The sequence below is a fragment of the Lichenostomus cassidix genome, unplaced genomic scaffold (genome assembly GCF_008360975.1).
Source record: "Lichenostomus cassidix isolate B80296 unplaced genomic scaffold, HeHo_3.0 HiC_scaffold_34, whole genome shotgun sequence".
NCBI lineage: Eukaryota > Metazoa > Chordata > Aves > Passeriformes > Meliphagidae > Lichenostomus > Lichenostomus cassidix.
Genome location: NW_028147431.1, coordinates 1289832 through 1307554, shown reverse-complemented (window position 1 = coordinate 1307554; position 17723 = coordinate 1289832). Strand labels below are relative to the sequence as shown.

At 30.9% G+C, this 17723-nt stretch overlaps 1 protein-coding gene across 1 annotated transcript in view; it reads right to left on the bottom strand.

Moving 5' to 3' along the window:
• The window catches only part of LOC146423102 (maltase-glucoamylase-like), a 205763-nt gene extending 198689 nt beyond the window's left edge, over positions 1-7074 (bottom strand). The window contains exons 1-3 of the mRNA XM_085045072.1: positions 6937-7074; positions 3915-4066; positions 969-1143 (exon numbers count right to left, since the gene is read on the bottom strand). Of these exons, the coding sequence (XP_084901198.1) occupies positions 969-1143; positions 3915-4066; positions 6937-7074 (465 nt within the window). The remainder of the gene's footprint in view (positions 1-968; positions 1144-3914; positions 4067-6936) is intronic.
• Between the last annotated feature and the right edge of the window lie 10649 nt (positions 7075-17723).

The following is a 17723-nucleotide window of genomic DNA, read 5'->3' as shown; positions in this document are numbered from 1 at the left end:
CCCCAAATTCTCCCAAATTCCCAAAATCCTCAAATTTCAGATCTCAAATTTCCCAATTTTTCCCAATTTTTCCCAGTTTTTCCCAAATTTCCCCAAATTCTCCCCAAATTCTCCCCAAATTCTCCCCAAATTCCCCAAATTTTCCCAAAACCCCCAAATTCCCCAAATTTTCCCAAAATCCCCAAATTTTGGATCCCAATTTTTCCCAAATCCCCCAAATTTTCCCAAATTTTGGATCCAAATTTTTCCCCAAATCCCCCAAATGCCCCAAATTTTGGATCCCAAATTTCGCAATTTTCCCAAATTTTTCCCAAATTTTGGATCCCAAATTTCCCCAAATTTTCCCAAATTCCCCAAATCCCCAAATTCTCCCCAAATTCTCCCCAAATTCCCCAAATTTTTCCCAAAATCCCCAAATTTTGGATCCAAATTTTTCCCAAAATCCCCAAATTTTGGATCCAAATTTTTCCCAAATCCCCCAAATTTCCCCAAATTTTATCCCAAATTTCGCAATTTTTCCCAAATTTTTCCGAAATTTCCCCAAATTTTCCCAAATTCCCTAAATCCCCAAATTTTCCCAAATTCCCCCAAAATCTCAAAATTCCCCCCAATTTCCCCAAATCCCCAAATTTTCCTAAATTTTGATCCCAATTTTCCCCAAATGTCCCAAATTCCCCACCTCAACAACCCAAATTTCCCAAATTAGTAATCCCCAAATTTCCCCTTCAAATTTCAAATCCCCAAATTTTCCCAAATTTTGGATCCAAATTTCCCCAAATTTTCCCAAATTCCCCAAATTTTCCCAAAATCCCCAAATTTTGGATCCAAATTTTTCCCAAAATCCCCAAAATTCCCCCCAAATTCTTCCCAAATCCCCCAAAATCTCCAAATTTCAGATCCCAAATTTCCCCAAATGTCCCAAATTTTCCCCAAATTTCCCCAAATTTCCCAAATTTCCCCTCTCTCACAGCCTCCCCGGCGCCTCTCCGGCTGAACATCGGCCAGTCTGTCCATCGGAAATCCTTCCGGAACTTTCCGTGGAAATGTTCCCCAAAACCAAACAGGTTGGAGTTTTTGGGAATCCGGATGGAGATCTGCAGGAATTGATCCGAAAACACCAGCGGGGCCAGGGACGAGTCCAGCCTGGGGAAAAACGGGATTTTGGGAAAAAATGGGAATTTATTGGGAAATTTTGGGGAGGAAAAATGGGAATTTTGGGATTTTTGTGATTTTTTGGGATTTTTGGGAGTCGAATCTGAGGGGGAAAATGGGAATTTTGGGATTTTTGGTTTTATTTTTGGGATTTTTGGGTGTTGAATCTGAGAGGGAAAATGGGAATTTTGGGATTTGGGGGAAAAATGGGAATTTTGGGATTTTTTGGGGGTTTTTTGGTGTCGAATTTTGGGAGGAAAATGGGAATTTTGAAGAGAAAAATGGGAATTTTGGGGTTTTTGGTTGATTTTTGAGTGTCACATTTTGGGGGGAAAATGGGCATTTGGGGATTTTTTGGGATTTTTGGGTGTTGATTTCTGGGGGAATTTTGGGATTTTGGGGGAAAAATGGGAATTTTGGGATTTTTTAGGGTTTTTCGATGTCGAATTTTGGGGGGAAAATGGGAATTTTGGGATTTTTTTGGGGGAAAATAATGGGAATTTTGGGGGTTTTTGATTTTTGGGTGTCGAATCTGAAGGGGAAATGGGAAATTTTGGGATTTTATGGGAATTTGGGGATTTTTTGGGATTTTTTGGTGTCGAATTTTGAAGGAAAAATGGGAATTTTTGGGAGAGAAATGGGAATTTTGGAGGGAAAAATGGGAATTTTGGGGTTTTTAGGATTTGTGGGGAATTTCTGGGAGTCATATTTTGGGGGGAAAATGGGAATTTTGGGGATTTTTTGGGGAAAAATAATGGGAATTTTGGGATTTTTTGGGGATTTTTGGGTGTCAAATCTGAAGGGAAAATGGGAATTTTGGGATTTTATGGGAATTTTGGGATTTTTTGGGATTTTTTTGGATGTTGATTTGCGGGGGAATTTTGGGATTTTGGAGGGAAAAATGGGAATTTTGGAGAGAAAAATGGGAATTTTGGGGTTTTTAGTATTTTTTTGGAATTTTTGGGAGTCATATTTTGGGGGAAAATGGGAATTTTTGGATTTTTTGGGGGTTTTTTGGGTGTCAAATCTGGCAAAAAAATGGGAATTTTGGGGAGAAAAATGGGAATTTTTGGGGGATTTTTTTGGATTTTGGGGTGTTGATTTCTGAGGGAATTTTGGGATTTTTGGGGGAGAAATGGGAATTTGGGGAGGGAAAATGAGAATTTTGGGATTTTCGGGAAATTTGGGGATTTTCAGCAAATTTTGGGATTTTTTGGGTTGTTTTATGAGGGTTTTTTTGCTTTTTGGGTATTTTTGGGGCTTTTCTTTCATGTTTTTGGGGTGGTTTCGGCGTTTTTTGGGGCATTTTTTGGGCGTTTTTCTGGTGGTTTTGGGGCGTTTTTTGGTGGTTTTTGGGCTTTTTTGGGGTGTTTTATGAGGGTTTTTGGGCATTTTTGGGCATTTTTGGGCATTTTCGGGCATTTTCTCTCATGTTTTTGAGGTGGTTTTGGTGGTTTTTGGGGCAGTTTTGGGGTGTTTTATGGGGTTTTTTTTTGCATTTTGGGCATTTTTGGGCATTTTTTGGCTTTTCTGTCATGTTTTTGGGATGGTTTTGGCGTCTTTTCGGGCGTTTTTGGGGCCGTTTTGGGTGCTTTTTGGGCATTTTTGGGGTGTTTTTTGGGGTGGTTTTGGCAGGTTTTGGGGCGGTTTTGGGCGTTTTTGGTAGTTTTTGGGCTCTTTTGGGTTTTTTATGAGGGTTGTTCTGCATTTTGGGCATTTTTTGGGCATTTTGGGGGCTTTTCTGTCATGTTTTTGGGGTGGTTTTGGCGGTTTTCGGTGTTTCTGGATGTGTTTTGGGCGGTTTTGGGCATTTTTTGGCATTTTTGGGGCTTTTCTTTCATGTTTTTGGGGCGTTTTTTGGGGCGTTTTTGGGAATTTTTCTGGTGTTTTTTGGCGTTTGTTGGTGGTTTTTGGGCTTTTTTGGGGCTTTTTTGTTGTTTTTCTGGGTGTTTTTGGGCATTTTTGGGTATTTTTTGGGGCATTTTGGGCGTTTTTGGGTGGTATTTTGGCCTTTTTGGGGTGTTTTTTTGGGTGGTTTTGGCATTTTTTGGGGCGTTTTTTGGGCATTTTTGGGGCATTTTTCGGGTCTTTTTTGGGGCATTTTTGGGGTGGTTTTGGGTCCAAACCCCGCGGCAGATTTTGGGGTGAAAAGCAGGGATTTTGGCTCCCAGCACTGTCCCGCTGCTGACTCGGCTGACTTGGATCAAAAGAAGCCAAAAAAGTAAAAAAAACCACTAAAAAATTACCCAAAAACCACTAAAAAATGCCCCAAAAATGCCAAAAAATGCCCAAAAACGCCCAAAAAACACCCCAAGAAATGTCAAAAAAACCACCAAAAAACACCCTAAAAATGCCAAAAAAATACCCAAAAACCACCCAAAAATGCCCAAAAACCACCCAAAAAATGCCCAAAAAAATCCAAAAAAACACCCAAAAAACACCTAAAAAAATGCCCAAAAAATCCAAAAAACACCCAAAAAATGCCCGAAAAACACCCAAAAACACCTAAAAAATGCCAAAAAAAATCCAAAAAAACACCCAAAAAATGCCCAAAAAACACCCAAAAAACCTTAAAAAATGCCCAAAAAAATCCAAAAAACACCCCAAAAATGCCTAAAAAACACCCAAAAAACACCCAAAAATGCAAAAAAACCACCCAAAAAACACCCAAAAAAATCCAAAAAAAGACCAAAAAATGCCCAAAACCACCCAAAACCTCCCAAAAAGGCACAAAAACTGCATTTTTGGGGATTTTGTCTCACAGCAGTGTCCCGCTGCTGACTCGGCTGACTTGGAGCCCAAAGGGATTCTCCAGGATTTTCAGTCGATATTTTGGCTCAGAAGCTGCAGGAGCAGCAAATGACCGAAGGTGGGAATCCGGAACCTCGAAACGGCGAGATTTGGGGTCGAGAAACTGCGGGAGAAATAACGGGAAAAATGGGGAAAATGGGATTTTGGGAATTGGGAATTGAGAATTTTATTAAATAAATTTTATGAAATAAATTAAGTTAAATAATAAAGGGGAAATGGAAAAATGGGAATAAAGGGAAAAAATGGGAAAAGGAAAAAAGGGAAAAATGGGAATAAAGGGAAATAAAGGGGAAATGGGAAAAGGGAAATGGAAAAAAGGAAAAAAGGGGGAAAATGGGAAAAGGAAAAAAGGGAAAAATGGGAAAAAAGGAAAAAAGGGAAATGGGAAAAGGGAAATGGAAAAATGGGAATAAAGGGAAAAAAAGGGAAAAGGAAAATGGGAAGTGGAAAAATGAGAATAAAGGGAAAAAATGGGAAAAGGAAAAAAGGGAAAAATGGGAAAAAAGGGAAATAAGGGAAATGGGAAAAGGGAAATGGAAAAATGGGAAAAAGGGAAATAAATGGGAAAAGGGAAATGGGAAAAATGGGAATAAAGGGGAAAAATGGGAAAAGGAAAAAAGGGAAAAATGGGAATAAGGGAAATAAAGGGGAAATGGGAAAAGGGAAATGGGAAATAAAGGGGGAATGGGAAAAGGGAAATGGAAAAATGGGAATAAAAGGGAAAAAAGGGAAATGGGAAATGGGAAATGGAAAAATGGGAATAAAGGGAAATAAAGGGAAATGGGAAAAGGGAAAAAAGGGGAAAAAAGGGAAAATTTGAAAAGGGAAATGGAAGAAAGGAAAGGAAATTGTAAAAAGGAAAATAAAGGGGAAAAGGAAAGGAAACAACCCAAAGCTCAACCCAAATCCCACATTTCTCCACCCAAAACCTGAACTCCCCCAAACCCCAAATTCTGGATTTTTCCCAAAATTCCGGATTTTTTCCCCAATTCAGGATTTTTCCCCAAATTCCGGATTTTTTCCCAAATTTAGGATTTTTCCCCAGTTGAGGATTTTTTCCCCAATTCCATATTTTTCCCCAATTCCATATTTTTCCCCAATTCCATATTTTTCCCAAATTCAGGATTTTTCCAAAATTCATGATTTTTTCCCAAATTCATTATATTTTCCCGAATTCCGGATTTTTTCCCCCAAACTCAGAATGTTCCCAAATTCAGGATTTTTCCGCCAAACTCAGGATTTTCAGGATTTTTCCCAAATTCAGGATTTTTTCCCCAATTCATTATTTTTCCCAAATTCAGGATTTTTCCCCAATTCAGGATTTTTCCCCAATTCAGGATTTTTCCCCAATTCCAGGTTTTTTCCCCCAAACTCAGAATGTTCCCAAATTCATGATTTTTTCCCAAAATCTGCCATTTTTCCCCAACTGAGGATTTTTTCCCCAATTCCATATTTTTCCCCAATTGAGGATTTTTTCCCCAATTGAGGATTTTTTCCCAAATTCCATATTTTTCCCCAGTTCAGGATTTTTTCCCCAGTTGAGGATTTTTCCCAAATTCCGGATTTTTTCCCCAAATTCCGGATTTTTCCCCAATTCAGGATGTTTTCCCAATTCGGGATTTTTTCTGAAATTCAGGATTTTTCCCCAATTCAGGATTTTTCCCCAATTCATTATTTTTCCCAAATTCTGGATTTTTCCCCAATTCAGGATTTTTCCCCAATTCCGGATTTTTTCCCCCAAACTCAGAATGTTCCCAAATTCATGATTTTTTCCCAAAATCTGCCATTTTTCCCCAATTGAGGATTTTTTCCCCAATTCCATATTTTTCCCCAATTGAAGATTTTTCCCCAATTGAGGATTTTTTCCCAAATTCCATATTTTTCCCCAGTTCAGGATTTTTTCCCCAGTTGAGGATTTTTCCCAAATTCCGGATTTTTTTCCCAAATTCTGGATTTTTCCCAAATTCAGGATTTTTCCCCAAATCATTATTTTTCCCAAATTCAGGATTTTTCCCAAATTCATTATTTTTTCCCAAATTGATGATTTTTCCCAAATTCAGGATTTTTTCCCCCAAACTCAGAATGTTCCCAAATTGAGGATTTTTCCGCCAAACTCAGGATTTTCAGGATTTTTTCCCAAATTCAGGATTTTTCCCCAAATTCAGGATTTTTTCCCAAATTCAGGATTTTTCCCCAAATTCATGATTTTTTCCCAAACTCAGGATTTTCAGGATTTTTTCCCAAATTCAGGATTTTTTTCCCCAATTCAGGATTTTTCCCCAATTGAGGATTTTTTCCCCAATTCATTATTTTTCCCCAAATTCAGTATTTTTTCCCCAATTCAAGATTTTCCCTCAAATTCAGGATTTTTCCCCAAAATTCAGGATTTTTCCCAATTCATTATTTTTACCAATTCATTATTTTTTCCCAAATTCATGATTTTTTCCCCCAAACTCAGAATGTTCCCAAATTGAGGATTTTTTCCCCAAGTGAGGATTTTTTCCCAAATTCATTATTTTTCCCCAATTGAGGATTTTTCCCCAATTGAGGATTTTTTCCCAAATTCAGGATTTTTTCCCAAACTCAGGATTTTCAGGATTTTTTCCCAAATTCATTATATTTTCCCGAATTCCGGGTTTTTTCCCCCAAACTCAGAATGTTCCCAAATTCAGGATTTTTTCCCAAAATTTGCCATTTTTCCCCAATTGAGGATTTTTTCCCAAATTGTGGATTTTTTCCCCAATTGAGGATTTTTCCCAAATTCATTATTTTTCCCCAATTGAGGATTTTTTCCCAAATTCCAGATTTTTCCCCAATTCAGGATTTTTTCCCAAATTCATTATTTTTCCCGAATTCCGGATTTTTTCCCCCAAACACAGAATGTTCCCAAATTCAGGATTTTTTCCCAAAATTTGCCATTTTTCCCAAATTCATGATTTTTTCCCAAATTCCGTATTTTCCCCCCAGTCTGACCGTCAGCCGCAGTCTCTCAGCGCTCTGGAGCTGCACTTGGAGCTTCACTGGGGAAATGTCGGAGCTGAGCAGGGAGGGGGAGGGGAGGCGCTGCAGGGAAACCTCCACACCTGCAAGGGTTAATTTATTTGATGTCATTTTATGTCATTTTATTTTATTTTATTTTATTTTATTATTTTATTTTATTTTATTTTATTTTATTTTATTTTTTTTTATTTTATTTATTTTTTTTTATTTTATTTTATTATTTTCTATTTATTTTATTAGATTTTTATTTTTTATTTATTTTATTTTATTATATTTTTATTTAATTTTATTTCATTTTTTCTATTTATTTTATTAGATTTTTATTTTATTTATTTTATATTATTTTATTTTAAAACTTATTTTATTTTTTCTATTTATTTTATTAGATTTTTTATTTTATTTATTTTTTTATTTTTATTTTTAATTTTATTTCATTTTTTCATTTATTTTATTAGAGTTTTATTTTATTTATTTTACTTTTTTTTTAATTTCATTTTTTCTATTTATTTTATTAGATTTTTATTTTATTTATTTTATTTTATTTTATTTTATTTTTTTTTAATTTCATTTTTCTATTTATTTTATTAGATTTTTTTTATTTTATTTTTATTTTATTTTATTTTATTTTTATTTTTTATTTTATTTCATTTTTCTATTTATTTTATTAGATTTTTATTTTATTTTATTTTATTTTATTTTATTTTATTTTAAAATTTTATTTTATCTTTTCTATTTATTTATTAGATTTTATTTATTATATTTTATTTTTAATTTTATTTTATTTTTTCTATTTATTTTATTAGATTTATTTTATTTATTTTATTTTTATTATATTTTATTTTTAATTTTATTTCATTTTTCTATTTATTTTATTAGATTTTTTTCTCTTTTTTTCATTTTATTTTATTCGATACTATTTTATTTTATCTATTTTATTTTATTTATTTTATTTAATATTTTAATTTTATTTTTTCTATTTTATTAGTTTTTTCTCTTTTTTCTGTCTTTTATTCGATATTATTTTATGTTTTGTTATTTGAATCAAATTGAATAGAGCAAAGTAAAACAAAATTAAATTTAATGAAATAAAGGAAAATAAAATAAAGCAAAGTGAAATGAAATTAAATAGAATAAAATAAAATAAAATAAATAAAATAATAAAATAAAATAAAATAAAGCATACTAAAAGAAATTAAATTAAATTAAAAGAAATGAGATGAAATTAAATTACACAAGTAAAACAAAATGAAATTAAATGAAATTTAAAAATTAGAATAGAATGGAATAGAATAGAACAGAATAGAGGAAATGAAAATGAAATGAAACAAAACAAAATGGAAGAAAATTAAATGAAACTAAATGAAAGAAAATAAAATGAAACAAAGTGGAATGAAATGAAATTCAATTCAATTGAATTAAAGTAAAATTTAATTTTTATAATAATACACATAATATTATATATAAAAATACATATCATAATAAAAATTTAAAAAGAAAACAAAAAATAAAACAAAATAAAGTGAAGTAAAATGAAAGGAAACTAATGAAATAAAATTAAATTAAATCAAATTAAAATGAAATAAAGGAAATTAAAATATCAAATCAAATCAAATAGATCAAATAAATAAAATAAAATAAAATAAAAATAAAATAAAATAAAAATAAATTAATTAATTTTATCCCCACTGGTGTTGATTTTTCTCTCCCTGCCCTGCACTCGAAGAATGGAATAGAATGGAAAATAATAGAAAATTATAGAATAGAATAGAATAGAATAGAACAAAACAAAATAAAATAAACCAAAATAAAAATAAAAATAAAAATACAAATAAAAATAAAAATAAAACCAAAAATATTAAATTTCTCCTCACCAGTGTTGGTTCTCCTCTCTCCCTGCACTCGAAGAATAGAATGGAATAAAATAGAATAGAATAGAAAATTCTAGAATAGAATAGAATGGAACAAAATAAAACAAACCAAAATAACAGAAAAATAAAAATAAAAATAAAAATAAAAATAAAAATAAAAATAAAAATAAAAATAAAAATAAAAATAAAAAATAAAAGTCAAAATAAAAATACAAATAAAAATAAAAATAAAAATAAAAATAAAAATAAAAACAAAAATAAAAATAAAAGAAAAAAAAAAAAAATAAAAATAAAATATAATTTTCCTCTCACCATCTGAGTTTCTCCTTTTCTCCAGCACTCGATATCCATGTTGATCCCCAAAGAAGCACCAAGGCTGGGAGACATGGGAGAGAGGAGCCCAGCAGCAGCCGCGGAGATGGCACTGAAACTGGGGAGAAAAACCGGGATTTTGGTTAAAAATGTAAAATTTAACAAAAATCCCCAGCAGCAGCTGCGGAGCTGGCACTGAAACTGGGGTGAAAAATGGGGATTTTGGTTAAAAATTGAAATATTGGGAAATACAGAGTGAAATCAGGAAAAATCCCCAGCAGCAGCCGTGGAGATGGAATTGAGTCTGGGGGGAAAAATGGGGATTTTGGGTAAAAATTGAAATAAAAATAGAAATTAGCAAAAATCCCCAGCAGGAGGTGTGGAGATGGCACTGAAACTGGGGGGAAAAATGGAGATTTTGGGTAAAAATATGACTATTGGAAAATACACACAACAGCAGCTGTGGAGATGGCAAAGATTCTGGGGAGAAAAATGGGGATTTTGGTTAAAAATGTAAAATTTAACAAAAATCCCCAGCAGCAGCCGCAGAGCTGGCAGAGATTCTGGGGAGAAAAATGGGGATTTTGGTTAAAAATGTAAAAAATATGGATATTGGGAAAAATCCCCAGCAGCAGCCGCGGAGATGGAATTGAGTCTGGGGGGAAAAATGGAGATTTTGGGTAAAAATTGAAATATTGGGAAATACAGAGTGAAATCAGCAAAAATCGCCAGCAGCAGCTGCGGAGCTGGCAAAGATTCTGGGGAGAAAAATGGGGATTTTGAGAAAAAATGTAAATAATATAAAAATTAACAAAAATCCCCAGCAGCAGCCACGGAGATGGAATTGAGTCTGGGGTGAAAAATGGGGATTTTGGTTAAAAATTATAAAAAATATTGAAATGAACAAAAATCCCCAGCAGCAGCCGCGGAGACAGCAAAGATTCTGGGGAGAAAAATGGAGATTTTGGGTAAAAATGTAAAAAATATAGATATTGGGAAAAATCCCCAGCAGGAGGTGTGGAGATGGAATTGAGTCTGGGGAGAAAAATGGGGATTTTGGTTAAAAATATAGAAAATATAGAAATTTGGAAAATACAGAAAATATAGAAAATAATATAGAAAATATAGAAAATATAGAAAATATAGAAAATATAGATATTGGGAAAAATCGCCAGCAGCAGCCAAGGAGCTGGCACTGAAACTGGGGAGAAAAATGGGGATTTTGGGTAAAAATTGAAATAATATAAAAATTGGGAAAAATCCCCAGCAGGAGGTGTGGAGATGGAATTGAGTCTGGGGTGAAAAATGGGGATTTTAGGTAAAAATTGAAATAAAAATAGGAATTAACAAAAATCGCCAGCAGCAGCCGCGGAGCTGGCAGAGATTCTGGGGAGAAAAATTGAGATTTTGGGTAAAAATTGAAATAAAAATAGAAATTAACAAAAATCCCCAGCAGCAGCCGCGGAGATGGCAAAGATTCTGGGGAGAAAAATGGAGATTTTGGTTAAAATTATAAATAATATAAAAATCAGCAAAAATCCCCAGCAGCAGCCAAGGAGACGGCAGAGATTCTGGGGAGAAAAATGGAGATTTTGGGTAAAAATTATAAAAAATATTGAAATGAACAAAAATCCCCAGCAGCAGCCACGGAGCTGGCAGAGGTTCTGGGGGGAAAAATGGGGATTTTGGTTAAAAATTATAAAAAATATAGATATTGGGAAAAATCCCCAGCAGGAGGTGTGGAGCTGGCACTGAAACTGGGGAGAAAAATGGAGATTTTGGTTAAAAATTGAAATAAAAATAGAAATTAACAAAAGTCGCCAGCAGCAGCCGCAGAGCTGGCAGAAATTCTGGGGAGAAAAATGGAGATTTTGGGTAAAAATTGAAATAATATAAAAATCGGGAAAAATCCCCAGCAGCAGCCGTGGAGATGGCAGAGGTTCTGGGGGGAAAAATGGGGATTTTGGGAAAAAATATAGAAAATATAGAAATTGGGAAAATATAGAAAATATAGAAAATAATATAGAAAATATAGAAAATATAGAAAATATAGAAATTAACAAAAATCGCCAGCAGCAGCCACGGAGCTGGCAGAGATTCTGGGGGGAAAAATGGGGATTTTGGGTAAAAATGTAAAAAATATAAAAACTGAGAAAAATCCCCAGCAGGAGGTGTGGAGATGGAATTGAGTCTGGGGGGAAAAATGGGGATTTTGGGTAAAAATGTAAAATTTAACAAAAATCCCCAGCAGCAGCCGCGGAGCTGGCACTGAAACTGGGGGGAAAAATGGGGATTTTGGGTAAAAATTGAAATATTGGGAAATACAGAGTGAAATCAGGAAAAATCCCCAGCAGGAGGTGTGGAGATGGAATTGAGTCTGGGAGAAAAATGGAGATTTTGGGTAAAAATATAGAAAATATAGAAATTTGGAAAATATAGAAAATATAGAAAATATAGAAAATATAGAAAATATAGAAAATATAGAAATTGGGAAAAATGCCCAGCAGCAGCCGTGGAGATGGCAAAGATTCTGGGGAGAAAAATGGGGATTTTGGTTAAAAATTATAAATAATATAGATATTGGGGAAAATCCCCAGCAGGAGGTGTGGAGATGGCAAAGGTTCTGGGGAGAAAAATGGGGATTTTGGGAAAAAATTATAAAAAATATAGATATTGGGAAAAATCCCCAGCAGGAGGTGTGGAGCTGGCACTGAAACTGGGGAGAAAAATGGGGATTTTGGGAAAAAATATAGAAAATATAGAAATTGGGAAAATATACAAAATATAGAAAATATAGAAAATAATATAGAAAATATAGAAAATATAGAAAATATAGAAAATATAGAAATATGGAAAAATCCCCATCAGGAGGTGTGGAGATGGAATTGAGTCTGGGGAGAAAAATGGGGATTTTGGGTAAAAATGGAAAATTTAACAAAAATCCCCAGCAGCAGCCGCGGAGATGGCAAAGATTCTGGGGAGAAAAATGGGGATTTTGGGTAAAAATGGAAATATTGGGAAAATCGCCAGCAGCAGCCACGGAGACGGCAAAGATTCTGGGGAGAAAAATGGGGATTTTGGGTAAAAATTATAAATAATATAAAAATCAGCAAAAATCCCCAGCAGCAGCCGCGGAGACGGCAAAGGTTCTGGGGGGAAAAATGGAGATTTTGGGAAAAATTATAAAATTTAACAAAAATCCCCAGCAGCAGCCGCAGAGCTGGCAAAGGTTCTGGGGTGAAAAACGGGGATTTTGGAAAAAAATATAGAAAATATAGAAAATATAGAAAATAATATAGAAAATATAGAAAATATAGAAAATATAGAAAATACAGAAAATATAGAAAATATAGAAAATAATATAGAAAATATAGAAAATATAGAAATTGGGAAAAATCCCCAGCAGCAGCCGCGGAGATGGCAGAGATTCTGGAGGGAAAAACGGGGATTTTGGGTAAAAATTGAAATAAAAATAGAAATTAACAAAAATCCCCAGCAGCAGCCGCGGAGCTGGCACTGAAACTGGGGAGAAAAATGGAGATTTTGGTTAAAAATGTAAAATTTAACAAAAATCCTCAGCAGCAGCCGCGGAGCTGGCAAAGATTCTGAGGGGAAAAATGGGGATTTTGGTTAAAAATTATAGAAATTAGAGAAATTGGGAATAATCCGCAGCAGCAGCCGCGGAGATGGAATTGATTCTGGGGAGAAAAATGGAGATTTTGGGAAAAAAAATAGAAAATATAAAAATGAACAAAAATCGCCAGCAGCAGCCGCGCAGCTGGCACTGAAACTGGGGGGAAAAACCGGGATTTTGGGTAAAAATATAGAAAATATAGAAATTTGGAAAATATAGAAAATATAGAAAATAATATAGAAAATATAGAAAATATAGAAATTGGGAAAAATCCCCAGCAGCAGCTGTGGAGACGGCACTGAAACTGGGGGGAAAAATGGGGATTTTGGGTAAAAATTGAAATAAAAATAGAAATGAACAAAAATCCCCAGCAGCAGCCGCGGAGATGGCAGAGATTCTGGGGAGAAAAATGGGGATTTTGGTTAAAAATTATAAATATTATAGATATTGGGAAAAATCCCCAGCAGGAGGTGTGGAGATGGCAAAGATTCTGGGGAGAAAAATGGGGATTTTGGGTAAAAATAGAGAAAATATAGAAAATAATATAGAAAATATAGAAAATGTAGAAAATGTAGAAAATATAGAAAATATAGAAAATAATGTAGAAAATATAGAAAATATAGAAAATATAGAAAATAATAGAGAAATATAGAAAATATAGAAATATAGAAAATATAGAAAATATGGAAAATATAGAAAATCATGTAGAAAATATAGAAATATAGAAAATATAGAAAATATAGAATATTTAGATTTATTATATATATATAGAATATAAATATATAAATAAGAAATAATTATTTTAGGATTAAAATTTCAGGCAATTTCAGGTCTGGGAATTGAGGGAATTTCAGGGAATTTCAGGGAATTTTTTGGGAATTTTTTTTAATTTTCAGGGAATTTCAGGGCTGAGAATTGAGGGAATTTTAGGGAATTTTTGGGGAATTTTTTGGGAATTTTTGGCGAAATTTTTGGGGAATTTTTGGGGAATTTTTTGGGAATTTTTTTGAATTTTCAGGGAATTTCAGGGCTCAGAATTGAGGGAATTTCAGGGAATTTTCAAGGAATTTCAGGGAATTTTTGTGGAATTTTCAGGGAATTTCAGGGAATTTCAGATTTGGGAATTGAAGGAATTTCAGGGAATTTTTTTAAAATTTCAGGGAATTTCAGGAATTTTCTGGGCTGACAGTTGAGGGAATTTCAGGGAATTTTTTAGGAATTTTTTGGGAATTTTTTGGGGGAATTTTCAGGGAATTTTCAGGGAATTTCAGGGAATTTCAGGGAACATTTTGGGATTTTTTTTAATTTTCAGGGAATTTCAGGGCTGAGAATTGAGGGAATTTTAGGGAATTTCAGGGAATTTTCTGGGAATTTTTTGGGGAATTTTCGGGGAATTTTTTTTTGAATTTTCAGGGAATTTCAGGGAATTTTTTTTGAATTTCCAGGGATTTTTGGGGGGAATTTTCAGGGAATTTTCAGGAAATTTTTGGGAATTTTCAGGGAATTTCAGGGAATTTTTGGGGAATTTTTGGGGAATTTTCAGGGAATTTTTTTAATTTTCAGAATTTGGGAATTTTCATAATTTTTTTGGAATGTTTTTGGGATTTTGGGAATTTTCAGGGAATTTCAGGGATTTTTTTTTTTTGAATTTTTAGGGAATTTTTGGGGGAATTTTTTGGGAATTTTTTGGGAATTTTCAGGGAATTTCAGGGAATTTTTTTGGGAATTTTTTGGGGAATTTTTAGGGAATTTTGGGGGGAATTTTCAGGGAATTTTTGGGAATTTCTTGGGGAATTTTCAGGGAAGTTTTTGGGAATTTTTTTTTGAATTTTCATGGAATTTTCAGGGAATTTTTGTGGAATTTTTGTGGAATTTTCAGGGAATTTTTGTGGAATTTTCAGGGAATTTTTGCAGAATTTTCAGGGAATTTTTTGGGATGTTTTGGGATTTTTGTGGGAATTTTCTAGGAATTTCAGGGAATTTTTTTGGGAATTTTTTGGGGAATTTTTAGGGAATTTTGGGGGGAATTTTCAGGGAATTTTTGGGAATTTCTTGGGGAATTTTCAGGGAAGTTTTTGGAATTTTTTTTGAATTTTCAGGGAATTCTCAGGGAATTTTTTGGGAATTTTCAGGGAATTTTTTTTGAATTTTCATGGAATTTTCAGGGAATTTTTGAGGGAATTTTCAGGGAATTTCAGGGATTTTTTTTTAATTTTCAGGGAATTCTTTGGGAATTTTTTGGGAATTTTTGGGGATTTTTGGAGAATTTTTTTGGGAATTTCCAGGGATTTTGGGGGGGAATTTTCAGGGAATTTTTGGGGAATTTTCAAGGAATTTTTTGGAATTTTCAGGGAATTTTCAGGGAATTTTTTCAGGGAATTTTCAGGGAATTTTCAGGGAATTTTTTCAGGGAATTTTCAGGGAAATTTTGGGAATTTTTGGGAATTTCAGGTCTGAGGTTGGCCAAGTTGTTGACAAAACCAATAAATTTTATAATTGTTGATTAAAACCAATAAATTTTATGGGAGAAAAAAACCAAATTTCATGGAATTTGCCCTGGGAGGGGAAAAGGAGGAGAAAAAGGAAATAAAAATTTCTAAATCAAAGTTTAGAGATAAAAAATAATAAATCAAAGTTCAGCAAGAAAATTCTATAAATCAAAGTTCAGAGATAAAAGTTTGTAAATCCAAGTCTGGAGATTAAAAAAATAATAAATCAAAGTTTAAAGATTAAAAAAAAAAAGATTAAAGATTTAAAGAAAAAAAAAGTTTAAAAGTTTAAAAAGATGAAAAAAAAAATTATAAATCCAAGTTTGGAGATGAAAGTTTAGAGAGAAAATTTAGAAATCAAAGTTCAGATATGTAAAATTTTATGGATCAAAAATTTAGAAATCAAAGTTCAGAAATATAAAATTTTATTAATCAAATCCATAAATCAAAGTTGAGAGATATAAAATTTTATGGATGAAATTTAGAAATCAAAGTTCAGAGATATAAAATTTTATGGATCAAAAATTTATCAATCAAAGTTCAGAAATATAAAATTTTATTAATCAAATTTAGAAATCAAAGTTCAGAAATATAAAATTTTATTAATCAAATTTAGAAATCAAAGTTCAGAGATATAAAATTTTATTAATCAAATTTATCAATCAAAGTTCAGAGATATAAAATTTTATGGATGAAATTTAGAAATCAAAGTTCAGAGATGATAAAATTTTATTAATCAAATTTAGAAATCAAAGTTCAGAAATATAAAATTTTATGGATGAAATTTAGAAATCAAAGTTCAGAAATATAAAATTTTATGGATCAAATTTAGAAATCAAAGTTCAGAAATATAAAATTTTATTAATCAAATTTAGAAATCAAAGTTCAGAAATATAAAATTTCGTGAGTTGAAGTTTAAAGGGGAAAGTTTGGAGATGAAAAAGTTTTGTAAATCAAATTTGGAGCTAAATTTGGAATTCGTTTGTCATGAAGTCGTTTAGAATTGTTTATTTTATAATATAATATATCAGAATATGTATGGAATAAATTGTAATTATTGTATAATTTGTTCATATTTATATATTTATATTTATATATTTATATATTTATATATTTATATATTTATATATTTATATATTTTTATATTTTTATATTTTTATATTTTTATATTTTTATATGTTTATATATTTATATATTTATAGCTTTATATATTTATAAATTTATATTTTATGTATTTATATATTTATATTTTATATTTTATGTATTTATATATTTATATATTTATATTTTTATATTTTTATATTTTTGTATATTTGTATTTCATATTTTATACATTTATATATTATATATTTATATATTTATATATTTATATATTTTTATATATTTTATTAAAAATATTTATTTCTTTTATTATTATATATTATTAGGGAATAATTAATAAGAACATTTCTGAATTTATTTATTATTTTATATTATTAGGGAATAATCAATAAAAATATTTCTGTATTTATTTATTATTTTATATTATTAGGGAATAATTAATAAGAATATTTCTGTATTTATTTATTTATTATTTTATATTATTAGGGAATAATTAATAAGAATATTTCTGTATTTATTTATTTATTATTTTATATTATTAGGGATTAATTAATAAGAATATTTCTCCATTCATCTATTTAATATTTTATTTTCTTGGGGATTAATTAGTTAGAATATTTCTGTATTTATTTATTTAATATTTTATATTATTAGGGAATAATTAAAAAGAACATTTCTCTATTTATTTATTATTTTATATTATTAGGGATTAATTAATAAAAATATTTCTGTATTTACTTATTTATTATTTATATTATTAGGGAATAATTAATTAGAATATTTCTCCATTTATTTAGTATTTTACATTATTAGGGAATAATTAAAAAGAACATTTCTGTATTTATTTATTATTTTATATCATTAGGGAATAATTAATAAGAATATTTCTCTATTTAGTTTTTTTATATTATTAGGGAATAATTAATAAGAATATTTCTGTATTTATTATTTATTTATTTATTTAATATTTTATATTATTAGGGAATAATTAATAAGAACATTTCTGTACTTATTTATTATTTTATATTATTAGGGATTAATTAATAAGAATATTTCTATATTTATTTATTTAATATTTTATATTATTCGGGATTAATTAGTTAGAATATTTCTATATTTATTTATTATTTTATATTATTGGGAATTAATCAACAAAAATATTTCTATATTTATTTATTTGTTATTTTATATTATTAGGGAATAATGAATAAGAACATTTCTGTATTTATTTATTATTTTATATTATTAGGGAATAATTAATAAGAATATTTCTGTATTTCTTTATTATTTTACATTATTAGGGAATAATTTAAAAGAACATTTCTGTATTTATTTATTATTTTATATTATTAGGGA